General features: G+C 42.5%; 1 protein-coding gene across 14 annotated transcripts in view; it reads right to left on the bottom strand.

The window, feature by feature from the left end:
* The window catches only part of CNOT1 (CCR4-NOT transcription complex subunit 1), a 96669-nt gene that overhangs the window by 4729 nt on the left and 73082 nt on the right, over window positions 1-18858 (bottom strand). For 7 of the 14 annotated variants that reach the window (XM_075940495.2, XM_075940506.2, XM_075940497.2 and 4 more), the window contains 13 exons: window positions 12179-12319; window positions 11989-12093; window positions 11034-11192; window positions 10293-10484; window positions 8901-9043; window positions 8183-8291; window positions 7920-8089; window positions 6807-7059; window positions 3535-3783; window positions 2886-3049; window positions 2508-2625; window positions 1866-1967; window positions 1361-1534 (listed from right to left, as the gene is read on the bottom strand). In XM_075940495.2, the coding sequence (XP_075796610.1) occupies window positions 1361-1534; window positions 1866-1967; window positions 2508-2625; window positions 2886-3049; window positions 3535-3783; window positions 6807-7059; window positions 7920-8089; window positions 8183-8291; window positions 8901-9043; window positions 10293-10484; window positions 11034-11192; window positions 11989-12093; window positions 12179-12319 (2079 nt within the window). The remainder of the gene's footprint in view (window positions 1-1360; window positions 1535-1865; window positions 1968-2507; window positions 2626-2885; window positions 3050-3534; window positions 3784-6806; window positions 7060-7919; window positions 8090-8182; window positions 8292-8900; window positions 9044-10292; window positions 10485-11033; window positions 11193-11988; window positions 12094-12178; window positions 12320-18858) is intronic. The other 7 variants (XM_075940502.2, XM_075940504.2, XM_075940503.2 and 4 more) reach the window with 3 other exon arrangements.

Raw genomic sequence — 18858 nt, 5'->3', positions numbered from 1 at the left:
AAACAGCTGCTTCTTAATGTGGTGTCACTTACAAGTTGAAGACTAGACTTGTCCTAAGACTGGTAATGGCATACACAGCCTGACCTCACTAAATCAACTGTTTGAAATCAGCCCAAAAGGGTAGCAAAGACATGACATCTACATGAAAAGGATTTAGAAGTCTTATTCTAGTTCCTAAAGAATTAATTCACATCCAAAACTGCCACCCATATTTGATTCTTTTCTGAAGTCTCAGCAAGGAACATGGGGGGAAGGGGGGTGAAGGGGCCCGCCATGGGAGGTTGTGGAATCTCCATAGTTGGAGATATTTAAGAGACAGATAGATACACATCTGTCAGGCATGATCTAGATGGTGCTTGGCCCTGCCACAAGGGCAGGGGACTGGACCTGATGATCTCGCAAAGTCCCTTCCAGTTCCAGTATTCTATGAAAAGTTTTTTTCATGGCCCATTTAGTTAACTCCTGCCGCCTTCTAAAGGTGGTTCATGCAGTAAGGGATGACGTGTGGGAAAGTTCATACTGCTGCAGCTATACACATTATGTGGGTAAGATTAGTCTTGGGGACGTCAAGAGGCCAAAGCCATAATTCTATTAATGTACAGACACTTCAGAATGGCAAATTCTAAAAAACAACCAGAAACCAGAAGTGACGAGTATGTCTTTTGCAGGAAAGGAGTAGAGACATGGGTACACCAAGCAGAGAGCACTCTGATTCAGTAAAGAAGACAAGTGCTCTTTTCCATTGACTGTGCATCTAGACTTCACAGATATACATCATAGTAGATGAAATCTACTGTAACTGGAAGGCTAGACAAGAGGGCATTCATCCCACCACCATACCTTCACTCCAATGTTTAGATCAAAAAAGCCTTGATTTGATTCAGATTCATACTTAAAACCCTTATGGGATTTTATTGTGAAAAACCTAGCTTCCTATTTAATGCTCCTCAGCGGAGCCAAGAAAACCAAGGGACCTGATCCTGCAGTTGGAGCCATACAGGCAAACCTCCGGAGCCATGCAAAGATCCGCTGGCATCAGTGAAGTGCACGCAGGTAGAACCATTTGACCATGTGGCTCAGATTGCAGGGCCAGGGTCTTGATTTTCTACAGCCTGAGGACAGACTGTTTGGAAAGTCTCTAGCACATGGAGTGCTAGAGCAAAACAATTATACCAGGCTATTTAATTTAAATGATTAACTGTATATCCAAAAGAGTTAAATACCTTAAACACAACAACCTATAGCTATTCCAATCAAAATGCGACTGTCTGAAGTTTCACGCCCCTCCCATAATATATTTAAAGAGAACATACAATAAAGTTGCCCTTTGTGAGAGAGTTGGAGACAGACTGCTAGCTACCTTTAGGTTGGGAGTGAAAGGATCTGGAAGCCTCATGTTACGTGGGAAGGCACTCAGGATCAGATTCCTTAGTTGGATACAGTTTGGTGGGATCACATCACAGAACCCATAGTGGTAGTCACACAGGAATTCTGGAAAGTCATGCAGTAAGACCAACAGCACACGCAGAGTGCCCTACCAAAAGAGAAAGGAATGGAGCATGTAATGAGCAGGTTCCAATTCTCCTCCCTCTACCCCCAACAGCAACCTAACCGACAACTTCATTCCTTGGTCTCCAGTATTACAGCAAAGTTTCAGCCCACTATCAACCCTCTGATCAATGTTACCTTTGATTAATACTAACACTAGCCTCTTACATGTACATATAAACCTGCATCTCACAAAAGATAGCTGAATATAAACATTCGACCTTTAAGTTAACAAAAATAAGTTACTTTCCAGTTCACTCTAACCCAGCTTCAAAATGCTTTCCTGGAAAATACCTACATAAGCCAATACTGTTTACCTTGTAGAGGATTTGCATAGGTTTAGTGAGTTCCACATTTCTAAGGAAAGGAGCCAAATACTTGAAGAGATCAATAAGCAGCTGAGCATACATAGGCCAACCCTGCCAAGAGAAAGACATCATGTAAGTAAGGTGTAAACAAAAACAGTTAAACCAAGGCTGTTACTGTTTGCTTTTACCAAAGTAAGATTTACAATCTTGTTCGTATTTATCTCCATGTAAGTTAGAAGTGAGAATCTGCACTAGGACCAGAAATGACTACAGTGTTACTCCACTTTTCTGAGCTACCTGGAATCTGTATTTAAGAAAAGCTTTCGCCTAGTGTTTAGTATGGCACCAAGCAAGCTATGCTCAAGTGACATGGAAAACAATGAATAGTACAAGCTCTGACAGTGATAAAAGTTTGGCAATTTGATGGTCAGGTTTACAGTCAAATCCTTGTTTACCAAAATTCCTGATAACCCAGAACTTGACCATGTATTGAACAATGTCTCCCTTCCATTCAGTTATTACTGTGAATACAGAAGACGACGTGACGCTTGATGGATGAATTTCAGAAAAAGATGTGAAACAGCAGCAAGTCAGTTAAGCACCTTTTCAGTAATCGTTTTCTAATTTATAAAAGATAAACTGCAGCCACACCTTCTGCTGTGGTGTATGTGCCAGCATTCTCGCAATAAATATCCGATGGGAGATCAGTTCCAACCACGCATAAACAAAGCCTGGAGCTTTTGTAGGCCTCAGGATATGAAACGTGTTGCTGAAATAAAAGTTAAAGCAGATTAAGAGTGCAGTGTTAAGACTGGTTTACATAAACATTGGTAGAGAACGTACATAGTGCTAAGATGACACAGTAGCATCTAAATTTTACTAATAGTCTCCATTAAGAAGGAATTAGAAAATCCATAAAGGTACTAATGGTTACAAAAATTATGAGAGCTGCCAAGCAACTTTTCAATCCACGTCCGCAACCTATTAGAAAGTTTAACACCTTGGCAACAGCCATTCAGACATACATACCAAAAGGCTGTAAGGGTCTGGAAGTTGATGGTCTCCAGCACATGTTCCGGAGCATTTAATTCTAACAGCAACATGATGAAAATGCGGTGGTAAGGAAGCTGCTGAAACTCACTCTGCCGAACATCATGGTCCTGGATAAGAACTCCCACCACTATACCAAGAACCTAAGAAATGAACAAACAAACTTCACTGTTTTCAACACGTCAATTGCAGAAACCATTTCACTACAGTCAAGCCTGCATTTTCACTTTGAGTACTACAAGCTGAAAGCCATTTTGATAACCGGAATGCAGCCATATTGATTGTCCCCCCACATCACACACACACCCCCACCTGAGCTCTCACCCAATCAAAAGCGGTTTATTGTGGATTTCAGCCTTAACTTTTTTGTACCTGGACACTACGTTCATTTGACAGCACTAGCCTTTTCAGTAACAAAGCACGAAAATAGATACTACTTTGAAATTGGACGCAGATTCCAAATCACAAGCAAGCTACAATTTGAGAGACATCTGAAAGTTTAGTTCCTATCTCCAACAGTTTGCCCAACCCCAAGTTAAGGGCTATGTTTTAACTCATAAGCAGAAACACATCAGGCTGCGTAATCTAAACATGCCAGGTACTGCTCAGAAGAGGGAGGATTTCCAACCTTGTTCAGCAGGTTGATCTTTGTGACAGTGTTGGTGGCCTCCCCAGAGTGCTTCACTAGCAGTGCAATAAGCCGCACAAAGGCATCCAGGTTGTGATAGCACTTGGCTCTGATCATGGTGGGATTGGCGGCAGGATTGTGTTGCTGCTCAGCCTGAGCACGATAGCTGATTTCAACACACATTTCAGTGCAAAGACGAAAGAACCGAGTTATCAGGTCATCTGTTTTCAGGATTCCTTGCTGGTGCATCTATTACAAGGACAAGAAAAACCCTCAGAACTACAGAACAGTATTTTAAAAAATTCATTACACCAAAGCAGCAGACAAGTAACATTTTACAATAGATCCATGTTGCACAGCAGTTAAAGCTGTGCTCCTACACAAAAGTATTTTATCAATGGCACCTGCTTCTAGATGAGAATGCCTGAGTTCCTACTTTTCAACCATCAACACAGCTCATGAAGTGTCAATGGTATCAATGGAGTGTCAGCATCAATGGAACAGTATCTTTCCTCTGCTACAGGTGGCTTAAGCTTGGAAGGAGAAGAGTAGAGGCAATAGTTCAAATTGCCCTACCGTTAGGAGCCCACATATTTCATGACATATCTGGGTTGGCAAAGTTTGCCTGATGCCTCATTGGACTATAGTGCTACAAATCTACTTGTTACCTTGTACCTGGATACTGAACTTTACCTCTTAAGGAAGATCATTTTTTTCATAGAAAACAACATGCCAAAAGGAATGCTAGACTCTGCATGGTTTCAAGGGCCAGTGCCTATATATAGATACAAATCGCTTTGGGTTTGTTACCAAAGTACAAGGTCAAACAGGAGTAACCTACTAGCTCAAATCAGTAGCCAACACCAATTTTGCAGTTCTTGGATAAATCACCTTTTTTGGAAGTTACAGGGACAGCATGATTGTAACACTGAAAGCAGCAGAAATCCTACTGCAGTGAAATGGACATGTCAAACTTTCAGGGGAAGCATCTAGAACCTCTGGAGTGGCTTTTGGAAAGTGCAGACACATGCTCCTTCTTGCTTTAAGGAACTGTTGGGGGGGGGGGGGGAGAAGAGGTGATAGTATTTCATAAAAACTAGATAGACTGTTTTCAGCTTCAACAACAAAGCTTTATCCCCCTTGCCCAGTTGTTACCAGAGCTCCTTTTTAAGAAATCTCATGTAACTTGACAAGGAAAAATGTCAATATCACCACAAAGCATTCCAAAATTCTTTTCAGTTATCATTTCAAACCTTTCCAAATTAAGATTTATGACATCTAGCAGCCCTAATGAAATTTGTTCTGAGTGCAAAGTAACCCAAAATTTCACCAACACCATTTTCTTAGTTTACTAAAGGGACTGAAATAGTTCATGCTGAGTGGAGAGAAACATGCTGCAAAGCTTAGATGCTAGTTACATACAAGACCCATGACGGGCTGTTATGCAACAAGAGGCAGAAAATACACCCACAAGATAAGTTTCTGTAAAGACAGACAAATGTGATGGCAAGGCAGAAAAAGTTAAACTAAAAATCAACATAGGGTGCAACTTATTGTACATAACATCTATCTTTATAAAGAGCATCACCTTATAGTATTTAAAGGCAATTAGAAAGCAAGACATAGCTATGTAGATGCTTTCTTATGGGCTAGACAGATCATCACAGATTACAGAGTGCTATCTGCCCAACTCAAGCAAACAATGTTTTGGCACAAGAAAGGGGGATCTTTTAGGCGGCAAGTAGATCCCAGGAAGGCCTCTTCCCTAGAGGGTGTGTGGAGTAGCCAGGCTGTTCCAGTTTTGTTTCCACCCACACTGCACAACCAAGGAAAGAGCATGGAGAATAGAATCCTACAATCAAGGGCCTGCCAGGAGCTACCTGACAGTTACAGCCTCCTAGTGCTCACAGTCCCCAATCTTTTATAGAAACCAGGGAAGTGAATAGACTGCACCACCTAGAGCCAACAAAGATGCTGAGCTGACTTCAAGTGAGACTAGTGATATGATTGAATTGCATTTTCCACAGCCCTGCATAAATCATGTCCTTTCTATACATCACACTAATGCACTCAAGGAAGAAGAGCAAAGCACACTACTTTTAGACACTCCCCCACCCGCCCCACACACAAAAAAAGGAGCCACATAGGTAACCCTTATGTTAGTCAGGCTTCATGGCTATGTCAGCAATACTTCACAGACATCAGTCACCAATGCAGCAGATTGGCTAGTGAGTATGGGTTTGGTTTCCTTCCATCACAGGGAAAGGTCTGGCTAACCGAAGGCCTTCTGTGCCACGACCTGGTCTGAAGAGTACAGAGAGCTGCAGCTCTGGTAATACTAGTCAGCCTCTCTCAAGCGAAAAGGTTACAAACTAGACTAGATTATTCTTAAGAGAAGGGTGTGTAAGTGGGGTCCACTAATTAGAGCTAATCTAAAACAGGTAGATAACAAAACCAACATCATTAGATGGGCTCCATTTAGCTTGCTCTCCTGGCACTCATGGCAAAAACTGACACTGTAGCTAGTGCAGCTGTAACTACAAATTCCATTTTAAGCATAAGTCTTGCTGCCAACCTTCAGTTTACAACATGTCAAACAGTTGCACTTTTGTCCGTATCTAAAGAGTGAAAGCAGCCAAAACATTGGGCTACTTAATTCTCACTTCTCTTCACCGCAGTCTCTATCCTACTCTCACCAAAGGGAGTTTCAACTCTTCAGGCAACCTGTAGTCACGAATGTTAAAGTAGAACTATTCATGCTGGCTACAGAACCCATTTTACCCCATCCAGTTTAATCATTTCCTCCAAAAACAAATGGATAACAACTGAAGGCATTTCTCGTTCAGGTAGGACAAGGCAATGAGGTGCCCCTCCACCCACCAGAAATTGGTTTATCTAAATTGAACAAACTGGGGCGCAAAAAGTCAGTGTAGGTGAGAAGCAATGTTAAGTCAAATTTCATTTGTCAGGGTTATTACTAAGATCTGTCTCAAAAGAAGCTCACTCCTGCTAGATTTTCTCAATAGAATCAAACCGCACTGACAATGTGTTGCTGTGGTAACTGAATTGGAACAGCACTAACTGAAGGGAGGAAAGATTTGCCACTAAAGTCTCTATCAATGAGGAGGAAAACATATGCCATAGCACGTGAGCTGGACAGAATTTCAATACCGTCATGCTCATGAAAATTTAAAAAAGGATGTTTAACACTGGTACATAACACTGCTTAACATTGAGGGCATCACACCCTACTTATGTTGAATAAAAAGCACCTTTCTTTCCAAAAGCTCTACCTGTCCAACAAACGCAGAGAAAGCTTTGGTACTGTCACGGCCAGCTGCAGCTGAATGGTAGAGATTCACCCATTCCCTCAGTAGATACTCTGCCTTCTCCCTGAGGCCTGGTGGATCATCATACTCGGAGGCTTGGGAGATCCCAGAATGCATCATGAAGTTAGGGCCTCCATGTGCACGGTCAATCATTGCTTCATAATTGGATCGAACCACTTCCATCAACTGGGGTAATCTAGTGAAACAGACCCAAAAATAAGAATTAGTCCTGTATGCATTTTACTTTCAGGAACTGTGTGTAAATTTTAAGCAGAGAATATATTGCAAGCCATTCAGCAACTGCCCTTCTGATACCTTGTATGTGTCTCATTGTGCTATATGTAATTCCTTCCTGAGCATTGTACTTGACCCCTGTAGCTTCCAGGTACAATTTAAAATGACCAACTCATTTGTAGGGAAAGTCACCAGTTTTGAAGCCCAGCCCGCTCTATGGACTTGAGTGTTTTGGCAGTGATCCTTGCCATCACAGGATGGAAGCTTCACATCCTATGGATTAGTGGGGACCTTAGGAGGAGATGCACCAGTAACAGGTGCCACTGCCTAGTAGTCAGGTCTGTGATAGTACAATAGACTGTACTGAAAATGTCCTAGAAAGTTGTTGAGGATAGGTAAAGAAAAGTTAGGTTGAGTTAGAAACCATGTGTTAGCTAATCCAGGTTTATGCTCTACCAGCCTCTGCCTAAGTTAGACGAACATAAACCAGCTGACTGAGGTACTAACCAAGTTAGACACTTAATCTTTCAGGTATCCTGGTGTTGGAATGTAGTGCATAAGAGCTTTTCTTCCCCCAAGAAAGCCTCACTGCAGTTGCCTTTCCAAAGTGCACACAGGTTTATGTGCAAAAGTCTTAAATTCAGAAGTGTTTCAGATAGGGACAACTACATCAGTGATAAGACAGAAGTATATGAATCTAGTGCAGAAATGTGACTGACAGGGGAAGTTTAAGTCAAAGAATATGCACAAAAAATACAATCAAACAATTTCAACGAGACTGAGCACCCTAGAGAAGTTCATTGCCCAGTATTTCAGTCTCACCCTTCCGGGGCATTCCCTCTGGAGTGAGCATTAATCCTCATCAGAGTCTCAATGGTGTGGAACAGATCTGCTTCTGTTACATGGGCTACACTCCTCTCATCCACCAACAAGATCTTCACCAATTGCATGGCAAATGCCACTGCCATGTAGTTCAAGCCATTCTCCATGGACTGCCAAAATGGAAAAATGTAGTCAAGAATATGAAGTACAAGTGCTTTAATGAACGGTTCGCAGGAAGTGTGTTTAAAAGATGAAGCTCTCACCTGTGCCAAGTGAAGATCGTATTGCTGCATAGTAACAAGGTGATTGCGGATTAGCAATTCCACCGCTTCTACGTTGTACTTGTACTCATCCCGACATTCAATCAAGCATCTAGAAAAATTAGGCAACTTTTTATACATGCTAGTTTACCTTAACTGCGCTTACTAGAGAAATGTGACACCTCTAGACAGCATTTATTGATCAGCTCCAACAGGGACAAGAGGTCTACAGGGTTCACTTCATTCATGTTTGAGCTTAGGAAAGTCAACTGCATCATAGAGCAGTCTAAAGCTTTGCCAAACCTTAGCGGTGGTCATCAGTCTTTCAAAAGGTTTTTTCCACTGAACCAATGAATCTGTTTCCAAAGCTTGGAAAATGACACGTCTACCTACCAAGCACTAAAGAGTCAGTCTCTAGCAGAAACACCACAACATGCAGGAGACTTGAAAAAAGTGACAAAACACTGTCACACTTCAGGTTATCTTTAATGATTTTTCAGAAAAGTAGCTTCCTATCAAACTATGGCAAAAGAGCAATACTATGTCACCTAGTTTTAGTTCACCATGTACAAGATAGGCTGGAAATGACAAATTGTGTAGGAGTTGGTCTTTTGTACAGATATGCAATTTTAAACACAAGTGTTCTGGAATCACAAATGGTAACTCAAGACCAGAGGACAAAGTCTGAGGTACTCAAAGTGGTCTCTCTCCCATTACCGACCTGGTAATCTGCTTGTTACACCATGGAGACCCATACGCACGGCCATCCTGCAGAGCTTTCAGTACAAGTAAGTGACACTCTCTGTAGCGGAGCAGGAGGTCAGCATCTGCACCACTGGTGGCATCCAGTAAGCCCTCAACAGCCTAGAAGAGAAGCAGATGGTCAGCACACATATGGAAAACCCAGACCTCCGTTACTGCTTGTAAGTCATTCTCTAAAAGCAGCTGTTAATCTTAAAAAGTGGCAGCTGCAATACTGTCCAAAAGCCAGTGATCTCTGTTCTTGCCATAATATCCAGAACGTTTGTGTCAACTTACTGAGCAGAGGGCATCTAGATAACTGCTCATTCTCCACAAAGGTTTTAAAGCACCCTGGCAGGTCTATCACATCTCAATGAACTTACATAATCTTGAACAGTAAGGACAAAACTGCAGCTTGTTGGGCTGCAGTATGAGTAAGCTAATGTCCTTTAATCAAGCCCAAGTTCTAGAGTCTAATTCTATGTCTGACGCAAATAAAAACGAGGATGAAGATAAACTTGTTTAGAGAAGTAAACCAGTCGACATTAGAAGTGGACAATTCAGGTCAGGCTCAACACATGGAAGTTAGGCCAGCCCTAAACACACCTTACTCAGCATTACACTATGAGGACAATCAGCTTGTAGACCAATCTAGCTGATCAAGTTGTAGTCTAGGCTCCTGCCAAGACTGTATCTGTAGGGAATGTCCACACCATCTGAGGATATAAAACTTTCATAACTGGCTTTCAGCTTCTAGCACTTGACAGCTCCCCTTTAGGAGTATTGCACCTGTGCTCAGCACTTTGTATTAGTTTAATCAACTTCCAGGAATGAGTGTAAAATTCCGTTCAATCAATAAAAGCAGGGGGGGAGAGGGGGCTGCTACTGCCCTTCCAGGATGCTGGCTGACCAGCCAGCATCACCCCATAAAGTTAAACACTGACATCCCTACTTCCAAGTGCAATTCAAAGGTACCGATGAGCATATTTAAAGGAATCCAGGTTGATCTGGAAGCACATCTTGTACATTGGGTGACAGAATCCCAACTGATCCTAAGTTCCACAGACTAATTTTCCCAGCTGCAGGTACTCGATGAGGAACCTCTATAGGGTTGGAACTCACTCCCCTTGGGGGCTTGCCAACTTTTGGCATCCTAGAATGCATGTCAGGTGGTTGCATTTATGTGATCTGTTTTTGCTTTTGCTTCATTTCTTAACAGGTATAAAGGCAATAGTGGTCCTTCAGTACAATTCACAATATTTCTTCAATTCTAACTATACATCTGCCGGCAAGGGGCAATCAACAGGCAAAAGGAGTAGTGAAAGCAAACGGAACTGCCTATTAGCAGACCTAGGAGAGTTTTAACACTAACCTTTTGGAGCAGTCCAAGCGCAGCTATAGCATCACGGGAGTTACGAGCCACTACTACAGCCTCCAACAGACTGCGTAAGGCTTGAGCTTGTGGGTTCATAGCCAGGGTGTGTGGTATGGATTGCAGGTGTTGTTCCAGTTCTGTCATACATTTATCATAGATCTGGGCTACATCATCTGTGGCCCAAGCTTGCTGTTTTAACAGAAAGTGGATCATTTTAATTGGCAAGGATTAGTTATAATTAGGGGGTTAAGAGTAAAACAAAAATACAGAATTCATTAAATGGCTTGACTGCAGCACAATCTCTAGCCCCATAAAATGCATTGTAAAGACAAATCCTAACTCAAATGCCAATTGAATTGCTTGATTAACAATATTTTAACTTGACCCTACAGTCAGACAATGGTAGCATAGTAAGTTGCGTAACTAGGAGGAGACCCAAATATCCCAATTCAGTTACAAGTTGGCCCATTAACAAGTTGGCCCATTAACCCAACCACCAGAAATACCAGCACTCTTAATCGTCTCAAAAATTACATAACTAGTCCTCTCAGATCCACGAGTAGCACTTCAGAATTCAACACACAAATTATGTCAGGGTGGTGTTAAGTTTCATTCATTCAGTTCTCTCTCCAAACAATCTCCAAGTGCCATTAAATCTGGGTAAATCAGTGTCTCACGCTGCAATGTTTATCAAAATTCCTTTGATATTTTCAAGCTAAGCCCGTGACAAATCTGTACCTTCATAGGCTGAGCCAAGAATCCTGTGGGCTGGGTTAGGTCATTGGTAGGCAAGAAGCCGGGGACATTGCGCGCAAACTCTTCATAAACAGCCAGCTGTTTTGGGTCCACGCCACCAACCTTTACAATGAGAGAAAGTGGCAAGTCCTTTATTTGGCACTGTGACAGTGAAGAAAAAAGTTAAGGACAAGTTGTACAATGACAGTTCTATTCAAATGACTTGTGGCAGTAGCTCTCAACCAGAGTACATGTACCTCTACGGGTACATCAACTCAACCGGGTATTTGCCTTTGTAATTATCTTTCCCGTACCAGTGAGTGATTTTTCAGCCCACGTGTTTTGAGACTTTAGTACCTTTATACCTGATTCTGCACACAAGTAATTTAAGTGAGATGAAACTTAGAGTGTTCAAGGCAAATCAGACTCCTGGAAACAAAGCAGTAGTCTGAAAAAGTTGAGCGCCACTGAACTATGAACTCAAAACTGTATTCAGAGGTAAGAGTTCAGTGCAGGGTTGGGGAAACCCTGTATTCTCCACACCCTACCTAAATGCAAAAACAGGAAAATCCCACAATCTATGTTGCTACACATAAGTATGTAATCTCTATCCATTTCATTCTGCCACTAGGAACATGGTCTGCAGCTTTAGGGAAGCAGATATCATCTTAGAGGTGATGAGAAGCAAAAATAGAAAGAGGAAAGGTAACCTAGTGCAGACAAGCTCAAGCATCCTCAAAAAGTTGAGAGGAAGGGGAGAATTAATAGTGCATTTTAGAAGTCAGGTTTTATACATCTTTCAGCTACAATGGCAGTTGGTTTATTAGTCACAAAACCAAAGAAAATATTTATAAAGACTCATCTGCTAAGTATTGTCATCTTCTCCTGACATTAAGATAAGGGAGAGGGAGAACACCACCACCACCACCACGTTAAAATTCAGCAAAATGGTTCACACCTTCAATCTGATCTGCTCTGGCATCCGTTCAGCTTGGTAAGTTAATACCACAGGATCACAGTACCGACGGCCCTCTTGCCTAGCATGTTTTCTGAGCTCAAATTCCTGCAAAAGCAAGAATACAAAAGATGTCGTCCGTCACTAGGTACTGTTTACGCTGAAACCTCTAGAAGATGTACTAGATACTTACAGTTGCCAGCCTCTTGTCCATTTCAGGGCCTGCCTTTTCCACAGCTGTCTTCTGAATGAAGCAGCATGCTAACTCACAGTTATCCTGAGCTAACTGTGCAGCTGCCTGCTCCATCATCTCCCTCTGCTGTGGGGAAGCTGCCTATTAAAAAACAGTATATTAATGAAGGCTGTAAGTTTCCACTGTAAAATGCATCAGTTAATCTTGAAATCTGAGCCACTGACTATACATAATGCCAATATCAAACAGGGATGCTCTCATGAACATGAGTCACTTTGTATGAAGTTAAATGCTTTATGTTTTATATCAAAACTTTCAGTAAACCATGCAGGTAAGGGAGCTAACAAGCAACTCGATCAAGAAATAAAATCAAGAGGGATCTCCTGTACCTCCAGTGTGCGGAATTAAGGAAGAAAGCCCATCAGTACTAGGCTGACAGAGCAGTCGGTTCCTATGCAGGAGAAAACAAGCTTCATGTTAAAAGGTCTATGGCCCACACAAACTAAGAAAAGTCACCTGCAGCTACCAGAGTAAGTTTACTGGACCATAATATAAATTTATTCCAATGGCATGTGAAACACTGATGCTAAAAAACTTCTTCCACGTAAGTGTCAATGGTTTCCATAGCCAAAAAGATTAAACTGACCAATGCTCTATTTTAGTGAATGAGTCCTGATGGGAAAGACAAGTGAGACAGACCGAACTATTTTCCAGGGTACAGAATTTGCATTGCAGTAATAGGATGTGGGTGTTCAGCACCACAGAAAACCATGTCAATATGTTTCAGCCAAATTTTCATATACAATACAGCATTCACTAGAATTACAGTATTTCCCTTCCCTTTGTAAATGTGCAGCAATGGCACCATCTATGTTACATTCAGACGAAGACAGACAAAAAGGCATTCTGAATCCAGACATTTTGGATCAGTGTTTTAGGAGCCTACAGAAGAGGTCAAAGTTATCAGAACGATTAGTTCATCCCCCGCCCCAAAGTCTACTCCTTTTTACTAATTTCTGAAAGCCAGACTGCCGCCTCTAGATATTAAAATTGGTATTTGCTAACCCATTGTAGGGACACAAGATGGATTTAACAACTAATTTAGGATTCACCTTTTGCAGTACGTTTTCCTCTGCAGCATTATCTTTTTAACAGCATAGTAAAGCTCATTTGTAATCCAGGAATTTTTTTAATACTCTGTAGCTTCAAGGGTAAAGAAATCCTTGCTGCTTTTAGACTGATACAAAAGATAGCATGAAGAATCACGTAAGCAGCGAGCCTCTGCAAAACTGAAATAATCCTTCGCTTCTCTGAATTCAGAAAACGATGTAAATACCAAGATTTACCTGCTTCTGACTCTTTGGGCAACTGCCACAAATTATATTATTAATCCTTTTCACCAGCTCATGTTTTTGATCATAGCAGCTTTAGCCATGATTGAGGAAGTCAGCCTCCCCCACTGCCCCAAAACGGAGTTGTCAGCATCTGCAGACAAAAATCCAATGCACCTAGTTTCATGCTTAAAATAGAAGCGGATGCTTGTATCACATCTAATTTTCTATGACTCGAGTTTACAGAAATTGCTGATCTCACCTCTAAGGAGGCTGGGCTGTCAGAAAATAAAGGTCACTTTATAGTAACTGGAAATCTTCCAAGATGCATGGTCCCCATGGGTGTCAGTGCACAGGCTCGTGCTCCATGCACCTGAGACTGAAAAAGCTTTCAGTTGGTCCACTCCCATGCCCCACACCTCCTCAAGCTCTGAACTGAGGTTTTAAAGGGTGCTGCAGACCGACAGCTCCTACTTTACTTTGATTCAAGTGAGGATCTGAGTAGAGGAAAGGGAGGATGGGACATGAATACCGCAGAGACCACACATCTTGAAGGGCTACAATTACTAAAAGAGCAGTAACCCTCTTTCCTTCATTTACTGGGCAGGCATTGAGAGTGAATTCCCATTCGTGCTCACAGTGGGTGCAAGGAAATGTTCCACACCTCAGATTGCAGGCGCACTGAAACAAAAGCAGAAGCTTGCACGTGGGTGCAACACTTACTAACGATGTGAATGGAGCTCCAAGGCATTGCCCTGCAAATCTAAGAGGCTCATGGGTTCAAGTGCCAACAGCACCAGGTCTTAATACCAGAGGAAATGTTCTGACAACGACTTTTAGGAATTTCACAGTTGTGGGGCAATCAATGTCTTCAAGGAGAGCAGATGGTCCAGGGCAAGGGGGACCCAGACTCCTCACAGGAGATAAGTGACACTCGTACCAAATGGAAAAATCATTCCACTTGCTGGCACAGCCCTTCCTTATTGAGGATCTCCGGCTATGGCTGGGGATTAACTGTACTACTTGTGAATGTGCTTTCTGAAAATGTCTTGTCTGTACACAAGCCAAAGCTGCATGATGGACGGGGCTGTGTTGGGATTCCTGCTTCCACTCTGAGGCACTAGATGTTACATATGGGCAAGAAGCCAGCTGCAGGACAGTGGAAAACCAAACTGCCTTGGCTACCACCATCAAGGTTACTTCTGCCTTTCCCTGCCTGATCTTCTAGAGTCCAGCCATTGTGCGAGGAAGGCACCCTCCCCCGGAATTGTGCCCTGGAGCAGCTTGGGAGCCATAGGATACATACAAGTTTCTTTGGGATGCCAGAGGGTTCCAGGATGGGAATCCCTACTACTGAAAAATATACTACACCTCGGAGGAGTGCAGCTTGTGCTGTGCTACTTCCAAAGCCTGTCTCCTGGCAGAATGAGGCAGATGTCACTTGCCCTTGTTTATTATATATTATATAATAGTTATGTTGCCACCACCTGATCTGGACACATGTGAACCACACAGAGGGTAGGAATATCTTGTACACTTGAAACACTGCCTGAAGCTTGGGCAGACTGATACATAATCGGGATTACTGCAGAGTTCAGAGACCCTGAACTGTACATTCTCTCTCTCATATCTGGGAGGCATCCATAATGAGCATCTGTGGGTGGCAGCAAGACTCTTGTCCAGGGAGTCCCTGCTCCAAGTGTAGACTGGCTTTGATCACACCTGGCGGCATGATAAGCAAAGCCTTGCAAAGGGGAACAGACGTGTGAGGCCATAGAGAATACACAGATCAGCAGAACTCGACTCATCTAGGGACTGAGCCAAAGTTGGGCCTCTGTCCCAAGGCAAGCAAGCTCTGGCTGCTTGAGTGTTCAGGTTTCCTCTTACAGAATATATAACTTGTGCGGGGATTAAAGCAGACGTCTCTGGATTTACCCAGCCTCTTTCCTTCCATTGGATTGAGTAAGGAGCCAACTGCCCACTGTGCCTTCTCATAGCACTGTCCCACGAGCAGCTAATCACTTAAGGAAAAGTTAGGCTGTTTTGTCAGCACAGACCAACTGCTACCATGGACAGTACCTTCTAAAAAACACTGAGCTAGAGAGGCTGAAAGGGCTCTAAGCCCACTGTAAAACACAGGAAGCTCCTGCGCATGAGGTGAAGATCTACATGAAAATAAGCATCCTTCCAGTCAAGAAGCACATACCAAATGCCTTTGCTCAGGGAGAGGTTTTCAGTGGCCAGTGTGGTCATTCTAAATCTTGAACAACGAATGAAGAGATTTAGCTCAGAGGTCCAGGATGGGGAGATCTCCAGCCCCACTGTTTTAAATAAAAGGAAATGTTTGGAGTAAAAGCTCTACTGCCCCTACCTAGATTAGGGAGTCCACTTGTCTGAGAACGGGGAGTCCTTGAAGAGGGGAGTTTGGAGAAGGGACAGCAAGGAATTCTATCAAGTTGCCAGTGAGAACAGTAATTTGTCCAATGCAACTTGCTGCCACATTAGGAAAAATGGACCAAAAAGGGTGGTGGTAACTGACTATGCAGGCATTGGTTGACAGCTCTCAACATCCTGTCAAAATGCCTTCATGGGAGGCAGTGTTGTGACTTGTATGTTATGATGTATCCTCTAGCGCTTCCGAGGGGGCTCACAGGCTATATGGCTGAGCAGTACAGAAGAGAAACAGCCTGGAGTATGTCCTATGTAAGGGTGCCTGGGTACATATATCCTCAAAGAGCAGACAGCGGTGTTCAGAGTCCTTGAGGAAGTGAAGCTCATCTGTCTCCTTGCAAACTAGATTTTTACCCTTGAAAGGGAGATCCTCTACAGATGCTTGGACCTCCTTGGGAACTCAGATATACAAAAGCCCAGTCCACCGATGGTTGAAGGGATGATCTGGCAGCTAGTTTCCTTTTGCCCAAGTTGGTCTGGAAATGGGGCCTACATTTCTGTGGTAGCTTATTAGCAAGCTAATTCTGACAGTTTTATCTTGTTATATTGGACATTGTGCACTGTCAATGATCAGCTGGATGACTAGCTCTCTTTAGCAAAAGAACTTCTTCCCTGGCATCTTTGTCCAAAGGGGAGCACCAATGATGGTGCAGCCTATTTTGCACCTGAACTGTCTACAGCTTGGCTAGGGTAGGAAAACATTTCACCAACTTGGAAAGAAACAAACAAAATACAGCTAAGACACTGGTAACTAGCGTTTGCCAGCACATCTCAGATGAGCTGATAAAATCCCTTTGAACTACAAATGCCAAGCCAAAAGTCTGAGAACTAAAGCAATGAATTTAAAATGCTTTCCTTGTTTAGTTCTCATGCCCCCAGAAAGCTTGCACTGAAAGTCCTTCTTGGCCTGGCAACAGTATTTTTACATGTGCTACTGGACCAGAAGGAATCTGTCAAGTTTACAAGAGTGGGCATCTTAACACATCTGATCTACATTCAGACCTGATTTTGGTGCCAGTGTGTTCCTGAGTTTACATAGGACACTGTCACTGTTCATTTGAAGAGAAGCGAAGGCAAAGGAGACTAGATGTTCCCCAGACATACGAGTACACTAGCTATACATTCTCTATCTAATCCTGGATGCATCAACAAAATGGTTCTAGAATGAGAAACCTATTAACAGTTTCTTGAATTGCCAGGACTAGAAGTTTGCAATGGTAGATATGCCCTAATTTTTTCCAATTTCACTGTTTCTCATCAAGACCAATAATTGATGAGATATCAAATGGCAAAGCTGTTAGGACTGAAGTGATAAATACCAGGCAGTAAATCCAAGTTAGCATTTTAACTACAGATTACTCTGACAGATAGAAGCTGAGTGCTTAAACCATACTGAGACAATTACATATAACTAAAGTGTCAGTCACTTATAGCAACACCACACTATACCCCTCAGCCCTGGCATATGAAGAGTCAAGAAGCTTTACCAGTTAGTTCCCTCAATTTAAACCAAGCTCTCTCACACCTCTGGTGATATTAAATGCTGTGCTATTGCATGGAGCAGCAGTTGGAGATTACCAGGCCCCTATATACAACAATTTAGGAATTCTCACACCTACCTACCCCATAACCATCACTACAAGCTAACATAGCGTCCTGGTTTTGCATGCTCTCAACATTAGGCTCAGACAATGAAAAAGACACTTTCATCTAGCACTACTTTAGGTTTCTATAGCCAAAAGAAAAGTGCATTACAGTGAATTAGTCCCTCAGGGTGAGAGACATGGGTAATCAGCAGAAGTTCATATCTGAGAAGCACTCAGCCTTGCCAAACAGTCAGCAAACTGCTTGAACATCCTTGCAGTTGGTAAGAACTGTCGATTGTGAAGCTATGCTATGAATAGGAGACTCCCTCTCGCAGCAGAGTTGTAACGTGAACTGGTGAGGCATGTTGCTCCCCCTCCAGCTATCATGATTGCTCTAAGACAAGAGCATCAGACAACAGATTCTCATCCTTGCCTCCAATCTGCGAAAGCAAGTCATCTACAGCACTGCAACCAACAGGCCAAATGTGAACAAAAGTTGGGTATCAGTCTTATGAATCCTTTCATATTCCCCACACAAGCCCTCAAAATCCGGCCCTCAGTCCTCTACCATGCAACTGAGCCATTTCAGCACAATATGATCCTTTACAACTACATAAAAGGATTTCTTCTGGAGCCCTAATTTTACTCTTGTAACAACTATCCCTTGAACTTGCATGATGCTTCAACCTTCCTATCTACCCAAAATGGTTCATCTACTTGAGGGTTGCTAATGACCTACTGAGTGATTTGTTAAGGCCTGGCAGTTTAAAAATTGTTTAAAAACAAAACTATTCTGACATCAGTTTAGTCAATGGATAAAAAAGCTCCAGGGGATGCTTTCAAATAATGTGTCAGAGACCTGACAATAGCCTCTACATCAACCAATCTGACTGTACTGAATGATCTCCCAGTTTTATATTTGAGAATGGGACTATTACATGAATGGAGTGGAAGGTCTGAAGCATATACCCATATCAAGACAAGCTCGTATACTCTGCCAGGCAATGTAATCTTCAGGAATAAGGGCTATTCTCTCATTGATTTGGGGTTCTATTTTAAAGGTGAAATGCACTTCAAGGCCAGGAAAGTTGAAAGCAATCAGGAAGTTCTGGTCTATGAAGTCTGATACAGACACCAGGAGATGCATCTCAGTGGTCTGGAAAGTCTGAGGGCGAACAACTCCTCTACTATTTTAAGGCAAACTTAGTTGTGCTTCAGCTAAGCATGTTGTCAGCCAATTATTTCTTGCTCCCAGGGATCCTCTACATTCATGACTCCAGGTAAATCCAATAGACAATACTCCAGATTATGG

The sequence above is a fragment of the Pelodiscus sinensis genome, chromosome 12, assembly GCF_052426305.1.
Source record: "Pelodiscus sinensis isolate ZL-2025 chromosome 12, ASM5242630v1, whole genome shotgun sequence".
In the NCBI taxonomy this organism is placed as follows: domain Eukaryota; kingdom Metazoa; phylum Chordata; order Testudines; family Trionychidae; genus Pelodiscus; species Pelodiscus sinensis.
Note: the sequence above shows the minus strand (reverse complement) of the source record. Positions and strands in the feature narration are given on the sequence as shown.